The sequence below is a fragment of the Epinephelus moara genome, chromosome 22 (genome assembly GCF_006386435.1).
Source record: "Epinephelus moara isolate mb chromosome 22, YSFRI_EMoa_1.0, whole genome shotgun sequence".
Classification (NCBI taxonomy): Eukaryota; Metazoa; Chordata; class Actinopteri; order Perciformes; family Serranidae; genus Epinephelus; species Epinephelus moara.
In genome coordinates this window covers 29,903,428-29,920,398 of record NC_065527.1, presented here as the reverse complement: position 1 = coordinate 29,920,398, position 16,971 = coordinate 29,903,428, and the positions used below count along the sequence as shown (strand labels likewise).

The 16,971-nt window shown below is 41.1% G+C and overlaps 1 protein-coding gene across 1 annotated transcript in view; it reads left to right on the top strand.

Annotated features, from left to right (window-relative positions):
* Positions 1-16,971, top strand: part of LOC126383943 (glutamate receptor ionotropic, kainate 5-like) — a 169,337-nt gene that overhangs the window by 60,972 nt on the left and 91,394 nt on the right. Inside the window, exons 7-8 of the mRNA XM_050034709.1 lie at positions 8,507-8,668; positions 15,711-15,863. Of these exons, the coding sequence (XP_049890666.1) occupies positions 8,507-8,668; positions 15,711-15,863 (315 nt within the window). The remainder of the gene's footprint in view (positions 1-8,506; positions 8,669-15,710; positions 15,864-16,971) is intronic.

Genomic DNA, 16,971 nt, shown 5'->3' with positions numbered 1-16,971 from the left:
TATACCAACCTCCATTCCTCTTTCTATCTTCCTCTTCTTTTATTTTATTTTTTCTCTCTGATACCTCCTCTCTGTCTTAGTTCTTCCTTTCATTTCCTCTGCCCTTCTGTCCTCATTCCCTTTTTAGGGTATTTTCCTTGACAAAATCTTTTCCCGTTTTTCCTTCCCCTCCCTTTCTCTTTCCTTCTGTCTGTTTCCTGCTTATCTAATCTCCCTTTTTTCTTTCCCTAAATTATTTCATCCACTCTTATGTCTTTCTGCATTACTTTTCACCACTTTTGCATTCCGTTCCTTTCCTCTTCTTTCTTCTCTTTTCCTGTCCTTCCTGTCCTTTCCTTTCCTTTCCTTTCCTTTCCTTTCCTTTCCTTTCCTTTTTTCTCACAATCACCTATCATTTTTTTGTCATCAGTTTCTCCATCTCACCATCACCATCTTTGTTATTTTGTTAGTACTAAACCAATCTTTTCACTTGTTTAAGGATGCTTATGGATCACATCCTTCTCTCTCACTGCACTCTTTACCCATAACTCCTCTCCTCCTCTCTCTCCTCTCATCAGAGATGCACACTGTTCCCGCCGCCGTTTGTCATCATTATAATTTTACCATCCGGTGTTGTGCCCTTGTGCAGAGAGACTTTGCGTGGATAATAACTCGTCTCAATCTCCGCCTCATCTCTAAACACTGTCATGTCACGGACTTTAACGGAGCTGTTCGCAAGGGCACTTCACGCTGTGCTCAGAAACCAAGGGCGAAAGTGCCGTTCTCCCCCCTCCAGCAGAAGCCTGGATAGCAACCAAAAGTAAAATTATTCCCCTACTTCACCACTTCCACACACTCTCATACACCTGCAGCACTGTCTTTGACCTACCTCTAACTTTGTATTAAACACGCTCTGCTGACTGTGACAAGATGAGAAGGCTTCTGACGCCAGACGTTATGTAGAGTTCACCACCGCTGTTTGGCTATGAGACATCTGAGGGTAAAGATGGAAAAACTATACAGGAAATAAGATGCCAGAGGCTAAAGTGTTTACATCCAGGCAGTTAGCTCAGTTAGCTTGCTAAAGTATCACTTTGGGCAGTGTACATACTGTACGTGAAGTGCACTGAGTAGGGGCCAAGTTTATATGTTGTGTTCACAAACTAACCCCAACTCCTGCAAAGAATGCTTTTAAGAGTGATAAAATATCACCGCTCCTCTTAAAGTTGCACTTATCCCAACTTGTCAAAAAAACCTGCTTTGTCAGTGGACTTTCACATCTAAATATGACATGGGGTATCCTCCTGCGTCTGTTGTTGACATTCCAGTACACCGTGTCAGTTTACACTTGTGTAATGCATTGTGTCTTTTCAAATATACTTCAGTTCTCACAGGAAATGTACAGTTTCTGCTTGTTAGATGCATGATGCAAGATGCTGTCTTTTTCAAAATACACTTACAATATCAGTAAAATTTATTTCCTTTTGCAACAAAAGCAAGTATTCAGGTTTTTAAGAAAAACATTGTAGTTTGGCTCAACATTCACATGTGAAGTGAACACTGGGCTACTGAGTGAAAGTCTGGAGTTTGTTGGACCCATCCAACTCCCTTCTCATTCATCCTATAGGGATTTTCCAGGCAGGATTACAAACTGACGCTTCTCAGTGGCATATCATACTGCCACAAAAGGTACCTTTTTGCATTGGTGTCTGACGCCAAAATCACTGACAAAGTGGCAGTATTTAACAAGTTGGGATTGAGAATGGGCTGGTTTGAAAGATACATGAAGGATATCAAACTCACTCAGCAATGAAAATAGGTGAAAAAGATAAAGATAGAAGCTAAAGCATAACGTTTAGATGACAGCGTAACTGTGAAACACCACATCATCTGGCATTCAAGACAGAAGATGATGAAAATGAAGGGAAATTTCACAGATTTTGAATCGGTTATGTGTCATCACATTGTGTGCAGAAAACAGTGTTTTGGTTCCCCTGTGCTGCCAGCACCCTGACCCCCAGCAGATGGGCATTGATGCCAAACATCATTCAGCTGCACACAATGTCATGACACACAGCTAGTTGGTGAAGTTTATCTGCTTCCCTTCACTGGTTCCTGTAGAGCAGGGTCGGTCTTTATTCAGTGTAATAATAGTTAAAAAACAAATGTAGTAGTGGGCTGTACCTTCAGTAGCTAGCTACCTTGTTAGCTCACCCTGCACTTATCAGGGTTTGATTTGGGTTTTGAAATGGAGAAAAAACACATGTCTCCTTCCAACCTCTCCATGTAACAAGTGTCATTGTTGCACCTGTCACAGGCATCATGTTCAGCTCAAAATCTTCAAATCCAGCCTGAAAATGAGGGAAATCTGAAAAGATTGTACAACCCTTGTCAAAGCTGGCCAGTGCTATGCTATGATCGTCCAGCCTGTGTTCAAGTGGCCAGACTTAGCAAAGTGTCAGTTGAAGTTTTTAGCCTCTTTGAGCTCTTAGTTTTGGTTTAACGGCTCATTTCATGACTGGTTTTGATCTGGCTCAGTTCTTAGTGCTCTCTACAGACACTGAGGCTGACAGAAAATGTGGCTCCCATGTATGATTATTAGCTGTTCTAATGAGGGTCAAAGCAAACATTAGATTAAGTTCATTAAATTCCAGCTAATTGACTACACATTTTCTCCAGAGTGATGCCATCTGGATCTACTTTAATTATTTGCATGATGGCGTCCCGTCAGGTCCCGTATGTTGGTCTGTTTGTCAGCTGCTCCACCACTTTGGTCTTGATTATTTACATCACATGTAGCACCATCATCTGATCAACATATTAATATGTCCATAACTTCAATTCATGATCAAATACCTGCAGAACTAATGCCATTCCCATCAGCCTCAGCTGTAGCTATATGTACAGTATATAAAAACAGACAACATGACAGCTCCCCAAACGTGAAGCCAAAATATCTGGATCACCATCTGGTGGCTGGCTGCAGTATAGGTCATAAAGCCTACTTGCTCCATATTGGCAGATGGGACATGGGCCAAACTAAAAGATTAGAGTACATGTCAAATAAGTTTTTCCCAAAGATGGTGTATGTCATTTTAAGCAGTTCTTATCACTCTGATTTATGTTCAGTTGTTTGTTTTTCTGATAAGTTTGGTTTTGACTTGTTCTTTGATGCTATGAAAAGGGGGTTCGACGTTATGATTGACAGCTATATGCGCCAATGGGTGTTTGCGATCAATTGCACTGCTGCCTATTGGTCAGATGGGTGTTTGGGTGGGAACTCCACACCCTAGTGATAGTTAATGCACAGAGTCTGGCTCCACAGGGCTTAACTTTTGTATAGAGGTGGTAAGTGAAGATGTGTCATCCATCTTTATATACAGTATATGGTTTTGTGCTGATTAGCAAAGATTAGCATGCTAACATTCTAAATCAGGATGGTGACCATGATAAACAGGGGGCGGCAGTAGCTCAGTCCATAGGGACTTGGGTTGGGAACCGGAGGGTCGCCTGTTCAAGTTAGCTGGAGAGGTGCCAGTTCACCTCCTGGGCACTGCCGAGGTGCCCCTGAGCAAGGCACCGAACGCCCCAACCGCTCAGAGCGCCTGTCATGGGCAGCCCACTCTGACATCTCTCGGTCGGGTACACCGTGGACAGATCACCAGACTATCACAGGGATGACACATAGAGATAGACAGTGATTCACGCTCACATTTACACTTGCAGCAAATTTAGAGTTACCAGTTAACCTAGCCTGCATGTCTTTGGACTGTGGGAGGAGGCTGGAAAACCCACGCTGACACAGGGTGAACATGGTGGTTCGCACCCAGAGTGGGGGGTGTCGCTGTGAGGCGACAATGCTAACCACTGCACCACCATGTTAGCACACCGAAGCTAATATTCTGCGTAAGGTAAGTATAAAAGTTCATCCTCACAGAGCTGCTAACATGGCTGTAGATTCCCAAGAGCAGTGATGTAGCGGTAGCTGATGAGGTGGGTGTACTACAAGGTCGATGGATAGGTTACTGAAGAGGAAGTAGATGTACTCTCCTGTATATTCCAATGGCTTTTTGGCTGATAGGTATAACCTAGACTCACTGTTTTTCAGACATCATGATATTCCGAACAGTTAACCTTTTGACATAAATTATTAAAATAAATACTCCCAGGTCGTGAATCAAATATAAATCTGTGTCATCATTTTTTGCTCCCTTTTATCATTCGACCACACAAGAAACATCTAATTAATTAATCTGAAATAAATCAGGGTGAGTTTCCAATGTTTGTTGCAGCCGCACAAACATGGCAGGGGGAAGGATCTTGTGACCGGAAGCTCCAGGGTTGGGAGAGCCTGTTTTAGCAAAATACTATTTTCAGGGTGATTTTAATCATGATATGGCTCAATAAATATAAAAAAAAATCTTTAATGGTCATACAGTATTTTAAGTCTCACCTTTTATAATGGTATTGTACCTTAAGTTAACTTTACAAGTTTAGAAGTAATGTTACAGATTATTTAAAAGAAAAAAAAAAAAAACTGGAGAATGTGTCTCTTGGTAGTTTCTTTCATGATTCCTCCCACATAATAGATCCAAAAGGTGCCAATCAAATTCGTTTTAACTCGTAACACCCAACCCCAGAGATGAGGTGAGCGATCACTCACCACTAGCCTACCATAAAACTTTAATTAAAAGCTTAGTCCCAATTAAATGTCCAGTCCCTTTTACTAGCCTGTTGTGGCCACACATTTTGACAATAAACGCCTGTCAATTAGACGCCTGGTCTGGTTGCCAAGCAGTTCTTTTTCATAGAAATTCTTTGGATGTATAAAACCGGAATGTTGACTACCCACCTCAGCTAATATTAGTTAGCTGTTTAGATTGCACATACATATAAAAACTTTTGTCAGTTTGGAGATGCTACACATCTTTGGCTTGATTAGATTCTCCACAATTCAAGGTTTCAGTTTATTTTACTGAAACCATTAGTGCCACAAAATAATTAATTCACATTTACTGGCATGGTAAACAGGAGAGACAAAAAAAGTGGTGACACATTACCTCTGAAGTGGTAATAAACTTAGAATATGTGTTGTTTCCTCAACAACAGGGTAAGTTATTCATATTCCACTGGTCTGTAAGGGTCCACTGCACTGATCAAAAGAATCAGGGTTTTTCATAAACATTAATCCAAGTTGCAAATATTAATATATTAACAGGATAAAGTGGTGGTGAGTCAGTATGGCAGGTGCTGTCATCCTCGGATGCTGTAAAACAAGTGTCTTAACTGTTTCTTTTTGAAGCACTATCTGTCTGAGCTAAATCAGGTGATTCATAATTGATTTGTTATTCAAAGCCTAATTTTTTGGAACGAATTAAAGGCCTGTCACAAATACTATGTTCCAGACTGACTACAAGCCAGGAGGTGAGTTTCAGAAACCAGAGTTCTCTAAACTCTGGATGAAGCAATCAGTGAGTCACAGATATTGATTAATAATCTTATCCAACCCCTGCAGATATATGATGGCCATGTTCTCCTGAAAAGGGCAGGAAAAATCTAAATCTTACTTATTGCTCTTTGAAACCCACACAAATCTGAGACAGACACTGTCACATCCTTTCTTCAGGGAGCTCTGACCTTGTCCCGCTCTCATCGTCTGCTGAAAACCAGCTTGTTTCTAAATGGGCGTCCCGTCTGAATTGTGCTGCAGTCACAGCATCACCAGTGTCCTTCTGGGATACTGTCGCAGTGTTTCCTCCCTCAGCAGTGCTGGCCCCGTCGCCGCGACTCCTCCAGCCAACTGCTCTTTGTCGCGGCTGGCAGGCCCACAGTCTGACTGTGTACTTGGCTGTAGCTGGAATTGATTTGGCAACTGTCGACCACACCAGCGGCAACAACAACAAAAGCAGCAGCAGCCGCTTCCCGACAGGCTGGGATGTGGTTAAGTAAATAAGTGTCAGAGGGATTCAGGGGAAAAGGAAATTAACCTTACACACAGGTTAGCAATTGTCCTAAACAGCTGGTCAGAAAAGGTTCCACAGTCTGAATACTTCTTGGATGTGTGACTAAAGCTCTGGGCTTTGGACCTCGATGGTGAATTAAAAAGCAACTCTCCCCTCCAACACCACATACCCTCTACAGACAGTTTCTGCAGACCGGATAGAATCTGTGCCAGAATATTTTTAACCACGCTTGACTTGCAGCCAAATGATAATGGTGGCAGTTCGTCCATCCAACATTCTGGTCAAGAGTGAGACATGTCGACAAACTACTTGCTGAATTTCTCTTTTTCTCCTTTACCGAATCAAAAGGGAAAAGAAACAACAGTGAAAATGACATGAACAAGAACAAAGTGTTTCCTATCTCCATGTCCCAAACAGCCCTATGTATTCAGAGCAAAAACAAATACACCACCAAAGCAATTGTGCAAAGAACTGTTCAGTGTAAAGGAAATTAAGTGCTATCGGTGATATCGGTGGTAGGTTTCTGTGAAATTAGTTGGACAGTAAATCACAAGGTTTTTACTTATTCCCTGACCTTTTCTCTATCACCACCATGAGGAAAATTTCTATTTGTACCAAAGAATCTTCAAAAAAGGTCAAAACTATGGGATAAGAGAGCCAATAACACCCTGAAAAGCCCTGATCAGACCTGTATTAAGGTGAAAGTTTGTCAGACCCTAACAGGTTTAACAAACTCAACAGAGGAGTGAGCAGAGATGGTGTTAATAAAGTGCAGTTTGTACCACCCATTTTAATGTTAGCACTCAACTGAATGGACATTATTAGTGGTTGTCAGCCTCATACTGCATTGGTTAGAAGTAGGTTCAGAACGCCGTTATCAACGTATAAAATGATTGTCATTACTTGACATCAGGACATACAGGAAATATACAGTTTGCATACAGTCTCTTTCAAAATAAACATGCTATGTTTTTTTCCTTTTACAACAAACACACATGGTCACATTAAGGCAACAATTGGGTTTAGGAAACAAGAGCAGGGTTTGGCTTTACATTAATACGGGAAGCAAACACCATCCTCCCAGGTGAAAGTCAGTGGTTGTTGAACCAATCCACCACCCCTCCTGCCAGCCTTACTTGGACTTACGCTGCCTTAGCTTTGTTTGTTGTCCCACAGTATTTCTACTTGACGCTGCCAGGTGTCGTTTAACAATAACCGTGACTGGCCACTTATCATGCCAATGTTAAAGGACAGCTTTTTTTTTGGTGTGTGATGCAGGAAGTCACTGACCAAGTGCTGGTATTTGACGACTTCGGAGTGAGACTGGGTTGGCAAGTTAATTGCAAAGTTTTGGTTGCTTTACAAAGTCTAGTTCAGCGTTTGGTTAAACTAAAAGACCCTATAAGGATTCTGATGTTCTATGTTTCCTAGAAAGTATTTTTTGTTTGAATGGTTTTAAGCCTGTTTTGTGTTAGCAAAAATTATCATTAGCATTACCAAGCTAACTATGCTAGCAGCTAGTATTATCTCCACGCTCTTGTCCAAATATGTCACTTCTGGCTCCAAAAAGCCATGATGGTGAAGGCCAAAATGCCAGACTTGAGGCTTCAAAATGGGAGTCCACAACCCAGTGTGTGACATCACTGTGGCCATGTCCATTATTATCATACAGTCTAAGATAACCACTGATAACGCCTATTCATTCAGTTGTAAACACCCACACATCAATCAAGTAGTTTCAGTGAAAAGAGTAGGTAAAGTAGTAGGTATGTACTTTGACTGTTTCAAACTGTTTCCAGTATATGTACTGCAAAGAGTTGTTTGCAAAGGTAGAATATGAAATAGAAATGTCTGTACAAGAGTTAGATGCTGTTTAGCAAGTGAACATTGTCAGTGGGAGCATGTTAGCATGCTGAGCCAAAGTACAGCCTCACGGGGCTGCTCACATGGCTGTAAATTCAGACTCTCTGTTTTTTACAAGGTGAAACCCTTAGGTGAACTCATCTCTTCTGTCTGTATGTGCAGGTTGTAGTGTCTGTTTTAAACAGAACTTTGTCTGCGTTCTCTGCACTTCACAGCTGAAGCTAAATGTTTCATTGCCGGCATCTGTTTCAGAACAAACACAAACCCTCCAAGGGCTGAGCAACAGTTTGATTCTGGTTTGTTTCAGCAGCAGAGCTCAGCATGACACCAACTTGCCTTCAAGGACTATTTGAAGTTCTTTGAAAGTCCCCAGTGTTTGATGTCCATCTTTTTTTTAAAAAAAAAAAACCTTTTTTCTCTCTGTAAACCTGCTCTGAATTTTAAAGTTGAACTTGACGGTGTGCAGCCTACAAAAGAAAATCCCAATCAAGTCCTTTGTTTGTTTCTGTCCCCTTCTTCCTTCTGCTTTTCTTTCATCCTTCACTTGTCTGGAATTTCCTTCCCACTGTGATCTTAAAGGCTTGTTGATTCTGCAACTCACAACTCCAACAAATTGATAACATACATCACATAAGACAGACAGAGGATGTAGCTTTTTTCCCCTTATTCTCCCTCTGATGTCTCTCTCTCTCTGTCTTTAGGACTTCCCTCTGCTGCGGCTGGATGATGTGGTGGGCGATCAGTCCAACATTCTGGGCTTCTCAATGCTGAACAGCAGTCATCCCTTCTACCTGGAGTTCATCCGGAGCCTCAATTTGTCCTGGAGGGAAGGCTGCGATATCAGCCCGTACCCAGGACCAGCGGTGAGACACACATGTATTCACAGAGTCGGAGAGTAAAGCCTATCTTTAACCAAAGCATTTTTTTTTAAAAATGAGGCTATTTATTAATGAGGCTGAGGGTTCAAAATCGTGAAGTATCACCAACCATTTAGTTCTGTTTTTAAATCAGCTACCAAACTTGAGAGCAGCTGAGGGGACTGAAATGTTCTTTAAAGGGACAGTTCACCCTAAAATCAAAAACTACCTTTCCCGCCCATCGCGTGTAGTGTTATTTATGAATCTAGATTATTCTGGTGTGAGTTGCTGAGTGTTGGAGATTTCGGCTGTAGAGATGTCTGCTTTCTCCCCAATATAAAGGAACTGGATGGCACTCAGCTTGCAGTGCTCAAAGTCCCAAAAAAAGAAAAATAAAATAAAATAAAAATACATTTGGAAAAACTCAACAGCAATGTCTCTTTCCAGAATTCCTGAGCAAGTTACTGTATTATTTGGCAGAAGGAAGTGTGAATCTAGTGATTTCTAATGATGTTACCCAAGGGAAGCATATATAAAGTGAATAGAATTGGTCCAAGCACAGAACCTTGTGGAACTCCAAAACAAACTTAAATATGTGAAGATGATTCATCGTGAACGTGAACGAACTGAAAACGATCAGATAAATAAGATTTAAACCAGCTTAGTGCAGAACCTTTAAGGCCAATTAAATGTTCCAGTCTCTGTAGCAGAATTTTATGGTCAATTGTGTCAAATGTGGCACTAAAATCTAATGAAACAAGTACAGAGATGAGGTCATTTGTAATTTTTAGCAGTGCTGTCTCTGTGCTATGGTGCACTCTAAATCCTGACTGAAATTCCTCAAATAAATTATTATCAAGGAGAAAATCACACAGCTGGTCTGCGACTACTTTCTCAAGGATCTTTGACATAAAGGGAAGATTAGATATTGGTCTATAGTTGGCTAACACCTCTGGATCCAGGGTGGACTTTTTAAGGAGAGGTTTAATTACAGCTGCCTTAAAGGAGTGTGGTACATAGCCTGTTAATAAAGATATAATGATCATGTCTAATATGTAGGTGTTAACTAAAGGTAAGACTGCCTAGTTGGGATGGGGTCTAAGAGACAGGTTGATGACCTGGTTAAAGAAATCATTAAGGTCAATTCTTGAAGAGAAAATGGGGAGAAGCAATCTAAATATATATTAGGTCTTACAGCTGTGTTTGAGGTTAGATAGGTACTATCTGAGGACAGGAGGTCCTGAATTTTGCCTCTAATAGTTAGAATTTTGTCATTAAAAAAGCTCATAAAATCATTACTGCTAAGGGCTAAAGGAATACAAGGCTCAATAGAGCTTTGACTCTCAGTCAGCCTGGCTACAGTGCTGAAAAGAAACCTGGGGTTATTCTTGTTTTCTTCTATTAATGCTGAGTAATAGTTTGCTCTGGCATTGCGGAGGGCCCTCCTATACATTTTGAGACTGTCTTCGCAGACCAAATGATTATACAAATGATATTTGTTTTCATTTTCGGGTTTGGGAGTTGTACCAAGGAGAGAACTTTCTTTGTTAACTTCTTTTTAAGAGGAGCTACCGAGTCGAGTGTTGTTCACAGCGAGCCTGCAGCGCTACTGACAAGATAATCAATTTGGGAGAGTTTAAAGTCAGTACGGGAAACCTCAGTTACAGAGGGACATGGCATTAAATTTAAAGCCGATGGAATAATTGCCTTAAATTTTGCTACAGCACTATCTGATAAGCACCTAGTATATTAACTGTTGCTGGGTGGTGTGTAATCAAATGGAGAGAAATCAAAAGTTATTCAGTAGTGATCTGATAGAGAGGGATTCTGTGGAAAAACTAGTAAGTTTTCAATTTCAATTCCATACGTCAGGACTAGATCGAGGGTGTGGTTAAAACAGTGAGTGGGTTTATGTACACTCTGGCTGAAGCCAATGGAGTCCAATAATCTGATAAACGCAATAGCAAGGCAGTCATCATTAACGTCAACATGAAATCGCCGACAATAATAACTTTATCTGATTTAAGAACTAAACTGGATATAAACTCTGAGAATTCAGATACACATTCAGAATACGGGCCAGGAGCACGGTACACTACAACAAAAATTGGCTGTGAGGTTTTCCAGGTTGGATGTAAAAGACTAAGGACAAGGCTTTCAAAGGAATTATAATCTAGTTTAGGTTTAGGGCTGATTAATAGACTAGAGTCAAAAATGGCTGCAACTCCCCCTCCTCGGCCGCTATCTTGAGGAATTACTTAACTAATGTATCCAGACGTATCCAGTATCCAGATCCAATGAATCCAGATACGTCTTCTACCACTGCTAGTGTGGGTCAAAAAACTGCATCCTACATTTCATAATAAAATAAAACAAAATGAAATAAAATAAAATAGGAAAAAAAACATTGGTTCAATTTGTCTTAGATTCTGGTTTGATTGCATGTTGTGCAGTTGTAGTAATGCCTTTTCTTTCCCCACTCTTCCACTGGTCTTTGTCTCTGTTTCTTAATGCTCCTTCATAATGAACGGACCATCAGGACAAATCAATCTCCTCAGAGCTGTTTGTCTCATTTGCAGCTCTGTTATCACCCGGGACATAAAGCCTGAGCAGACAGCTCTAATAAAGATAATAGTAATGACAATAGAGTTTGTCTCAATCACTGCATACGCCATCATCACGGCAGAAAACATCCCCTGGGGATTTATTATTACTCATATTTATTCACTTAAGGTGCTTGAAAGAGTTGAACAGAGCCATAAATATGGTTGCTTTGATTGTAATGAACTTTATTATTATTGTGATGATTATGGTCATTACTTGATGAGCAGTAGATGAAGAGTTTCAGTCTGAAATGGCTGCTGGCACAGAATGACATGAAAAAAACATTTGAACAAACCATGATGTAGGAGTGGTCTTACTTTATGTATTTATTTATTTTATCATTATGAGAAAATGACTATAAAAAAATTAAGCAGTAAATGTATCCCTAAGTTTTAGTTAGTGCCTTCGATTTTGTCTCAGCCTGTTGTGGAGTCCCTATTTATGCTGGTGGTTCTCAAGCTTTTTCTGTCAATCCTACTGCTAGCTCATCTAGCACCACTGAGCTAGCTAGTGTTACAGGTCAGCCGAGGAGGACACCATTAATGTTTACGTCTCAAGAGCATGAGCCTCTCATCCATGAGTAGATGCATGCTGCCTTTTGTGGGTGTAGTTTGGTACAAAGAAAAAAGTTCCAACGTGAACGTACTCACAACCAAGCAGCAATCTCCAGGGCTGAAAAATGAATTCAAGTGCCAAAAACTGTAGTTCCTCTAATGGCCACTTGAGGCTGGTTTGAAAAATGAGACAATCCCCATAGACCTCCATGTTAAAATTCCCTATTTTACATCAGAAATAAACATGTAAAGCGTCTGGATGGGGGACAAATTTTTATATACTGTAACTCACCTGTTTAAATGTTGTTGCTTTGAGTAACTGGCTATAAACAGATAGGGTCCTCGGCCTCTCAGTCAGATCCACCCCTTGCTTCCCCACAGCACTAGCCTCTTGCCTAAATATGGTCACTTCTGCCGAACTTGGCTTCAAAACCGGAGTCCCCAAACCAATAGGTGATTTCACGGTGGCTGTGGCCTTTACTTTATATAGTCGATGCTCACAACAAGGTTTGTGGTTTATCTTGAGGATCTGGATCACGATTTATAAGGGACATTCTGATGAGTTATCCACATGGATTTTTTGGTGTTTCGTAAATAAATCAATGTATGGAAAATACTGAGTTATTGTATGAAGCATATGGATATGCCCATGTTAGTCTGGTGGCAGGGGCTTAGGACTAAGAGGGGAGAGCTGCAGGAGCAGGGTAGTCTGGTAAGACCATCCCAATGACGTGAGCTCAAACTTCTGGTTCACTCTTTGTATCAGTCTGGACTTACTGTCAACCCAAACACTTTCCATGAAATAAAATCCAATAGGGGCCAATCAGGGACCCCCACCGTAATTGACAATGAAAGCAGTCAATCAGGGCCTGTGTTTCAGTTGATGACATAAAGTGACAGCCGCAACTTGCATAACAGTGATGGTGGCTCCCACTCCATAGTAAACACAGCAATAAGTGAAGTTGTTAAATAAGAACAAGAGTATGCACGCGGAAAAGATGTTCTACCAACGGGATTTGGCAAAAGCTTGATTTATCAAATGGCTCCATTTGTCACAAAGATGTTCACCTGTATTTTGTTGTGCTGATTGGCTGAAGGAGTTTGTCTGTTAAGGTGAGTACTTCTGCCCGCTGAAAGTGTTTGGAGCAGCACCAAGTCCAAACTGATAGAGAGAGGGAAACAGAATATTGAGCTCTCGTCATCAGGATGGTCTCATCAGGCTAGGAGGAGGGTGTATTTTCAAATTCTGCCTTTGACATGTCATGTCTCATTTTTCAAATTAGCATTGACCTTTTCCGTATTTGACTAAGAGCCACATCTTTTCCCAACTTAAACCGAGTGATCTGAGTTGATAGCCTGAACCATTACAGAGTAGCTTAACACTAAATTTAACAAATGACCCAAAGAGGCAACACCAAGTTTAAAGTTACAAAGTTCTTTTTTTTTTAAATTTACTCATTAAGCAGGCGATGAATTTAAATATTAAATGTAAGTACCAAACCTTATGTCACAGCATGTTAGTCAAAGAAGGTTCATATGTGAACTAGAGGAAGCAGCTGCAGGACCAGACAGACAGCAATTATTTTTCACTTTCCGTCTCAGTCTTCCCTTTTCTATCTTTCTCTCTCCAAACTGTAATTAGTTATCGTCATCCAGCCCTGAAACTATCAACTCAGAGAGAACTTCAATCACACTCAGTCATACATCCATCTTTTTTATCAGCTGTCGACAGACTGTGCAGCTCTGCCTCCGTACAATTTGTCTGATTCCCTCAGAGTGTCAGTTTGACTGACAACTGACCAAACAGACCAGAACGTCAGACTCTGATAGGATCACTGAGCCGTACGAGGCGCACACTGAATGCCGCTGATAGCAGAAGCACTTCACTTTTTTTTTTCAGCTATCGTTCCCCGACGCCTTCGCCTGCAGGAGCGTGAACAATCAAACAAACAAACACATTTTTCTATTGTGTGTGCAGGGCTCTGTGTTTGTATGAACAATATAACATCAAATGACAGAGAAAAGTCACCAACTCTGCAGGTCAACAGAGCTTTTTAGCCTCTTTAGCTCCAGGTCAGGAAAAGGTGGTGGAGACCAAACCAGAGCTAAAGGCAGAGTCAATATTATATAGCTTCACAGGATTCATGTCATGCTTTTTGCAATCACCATTTCCAGCTATTGTTGGTTAACAGATGGTTCATGTGTCAACTAACTGCGTGCAGTCCCATTTCTTAATTTCACCCCTAACTCTCATTTTTGAGTTTCCCTTTGCCCCTCAGAACAAAGTTACAAGCTGTAGTAGTTGAATATTCCCCTATGAAATGGGAATACCTTTCAAGACTCTTATACATTATCAGTAGTCATCAATGATGTTTACATAAACAGACACGACTATGGCAACAATAGTATTATCACAATGACATTCATCATTTATCTGATGGAGATAGAAGAGCATGGATGCTTGCAATTTGTTCACAACTTACGTTTCAGGCTATCAATCGATCAAACAAGCCATTAAAAAAAAAAAGAACAATGCTTAATTACCAGGCCACCAGTGGTGCACTGTAGGCTAATGTTAGCAGCCTTTGCTCCTACCCTGCTAGTCTGCACTTTACTGCCAGACTTCTGATGAATTTCAGGTGCCATGTGTCATCAGAGGGAGGGGGGAGCAACATGGAAATATATCGAAATCCGGAACTGTCATGCACAAATCAAATGAAATCAAATGCTTGTTATCAGGAAAAGGACCATAATACATTGAAACGACATTAAACTAAAATAACATGATGATTATCTAACTTTTAAATCTTTATTAACAAAAAATTACACTTCAGTCAGGACCACTGTGGTCAAAGAAAACTTTATTTTTATTTGCAGTATGATATTTGGTGTTATGGCTCTGTTCTTGGACAGCACTGCCCTTCCACATTCCTAGATGGAAAGCCTGAGGCAGAGAGAGCACACTTCTGCACACATGCCTTCATTGAAAGCTAGTGATGGCCAAATTAAGCCTCATGAAGCATTTTCTTTATTTTGTGAGCCCACTAGATGGCGCTCTTGGTTTGTAGAGAGAGGCTCAAAGAATGGCAATTCAGTGTGCTTTCAACCTTTTGTTGAACAAAAAGTGCCATCTAGTGGGCTTATAAAGTAAAGAAAATGCTTCATGAGGCGTTATTTGGCCATCACTATTGAAAGCCTAATGCTGAGAAAGCACACATATCCATCTTTCCACATGCCTACATGGAAAGCCTGAGGCAAAGAGTATACCTCTCTGCCTTTCAACGTACAAATATGGAAAGCCTTAGGTGGAGAGCAGCAGCAGAGACTACAGGGGTATTTGAAGGGTACAGAACAGAGCTAGTTTCAATAAGAAACAGAAAAGACACTGATTAGTCAGACACAGCGTGAAATGAGGAGCTGAGGTAGAGATGGCCGGCAAAGCACTCTGAATGAGATTTGCTAATGGTTTGCATAGAAAGGAATCATGGGATCCATAAGATGACTCCCGTTCATCCCGCTGATGTAGCTTGGATGTGACCTGATCTCTGTGGCCTGCCTGAACTATTGTTATGCTCAGTTTGTAGGTTTCTTTTGTTGCTTGTGCAGCCATCTTGCCGATGCTCACTCACAACCCTCCATTTGATGTGTGCCTCTGAGAAACCTCTGTTTGGAAGGCCATGTAGCCCCAACACTTTGTCTTACCCCTCTATCCCAACATGATTCTGGATACTCTATCCCTAGACATGAATGCGCAAAATGGAGGGGTAGGGGTTAAGTGGAAGTGGCAAGGGATGTATTGGGATTGAGTCATAAATAGAAGACTGCTTTTACACAGGTAAGTTTCCATTGTAAAGTAATTTTTGTTTATTCTTTCATTGTGTATGTTGCAGCTGTCGTCGGCCCTAATGTTTGATGCAGTTCACGTGGTGGTGAGCGCTGTGCGGGAGCTGAACCGCAGTCAGGAGATTGGAGTGAAGCCGCTAAGCTGCACGTCTCCGCTTATCTGGCAGCATGGAACCAGTCTTATGAACTACCTACGCATGGTAAACACAAACACACACACACACACACACACGCGTGCACACACACACGCACACACACATACTCTGACATTCTGGGAACCCTTCTGGTTCGCTCTTCTCCCCATGGATGGTTAAAAGTTGGATGGGGTGTGGTAAGTCAGCCTAATTCCTACCAGTTTGTCCCAGTGGCCAATCTCTCCCACAGACCTACAATTTATAAAGATGTCTGTGAAGCTGCAAACAAGGTTGTTCATTACTCTTTGTATTATCAATTTTAAACCATTAAGGTCTCATATTTTTTTCTCAGAGCCTAGAAAAGCTGTTTTTATATGTCAGAAAACCAGTGGAAGTGAGAGCTTCTTTAGCCCATTTGTGTTGGGCAGGCAGCTATCATTAGAATGAATGGAGGCCATCTTGGAGGTAAAACACTCCCATTGTCCTCTCATCTGACTCTGTTGCAACAGTCAGGTGTTTTACATTGATTTCTGTTTCATGTCTATCACCAGTACAGAGGTAGATTCAGGATGTTTCAGCTGAGCTTAGCACAAAGACTGGAAGCAGGGGGAAACTACTAACTTAGCTCCATCAATAGAGAAAAAAAAAAACCTGCCAACAACTCCAAAGTTAGTGTGTAAGTAGGGTTAGACTGAACCAAACTGATCACAGCTTGCGAGAATGCAGCTGGATTTGAATTTGAGTTTTTAAGAGACTGTCAGCTACGGTGGCCAACAACAACGCTCTACAACAGCCCAAAACATTTCCATCAGGAGAAATGTGCTGCAGCTACAGAGACAATGTCAATTTAAAAACATGCACAAAAATCCAAAACAAGTAAAACAACAAAAGGTGCTGCAAATAAGAAAACATATGCTTCTCTGCAGATACAGAAAGAATGCAAAGGCAAAAACATGCAAACCCCCAAAGCAAATGTAGCAGAAAAAGGCTGCATGCCCAGTCAACACTATGGAAGTTCTTCAGGGATCCGTTTCGCAAAGCAGGTTTAGTGAAAACTCAGAATCTGTTAACCCTGAAATGAGGGAAACTCTGAGTTTTCCATTTCAAAAAGGGAGGTAACTCAGACCAGAGAAAGAGGGGTAACTCTAGCCTGTTTCAGAGAGAGAGGTAACTT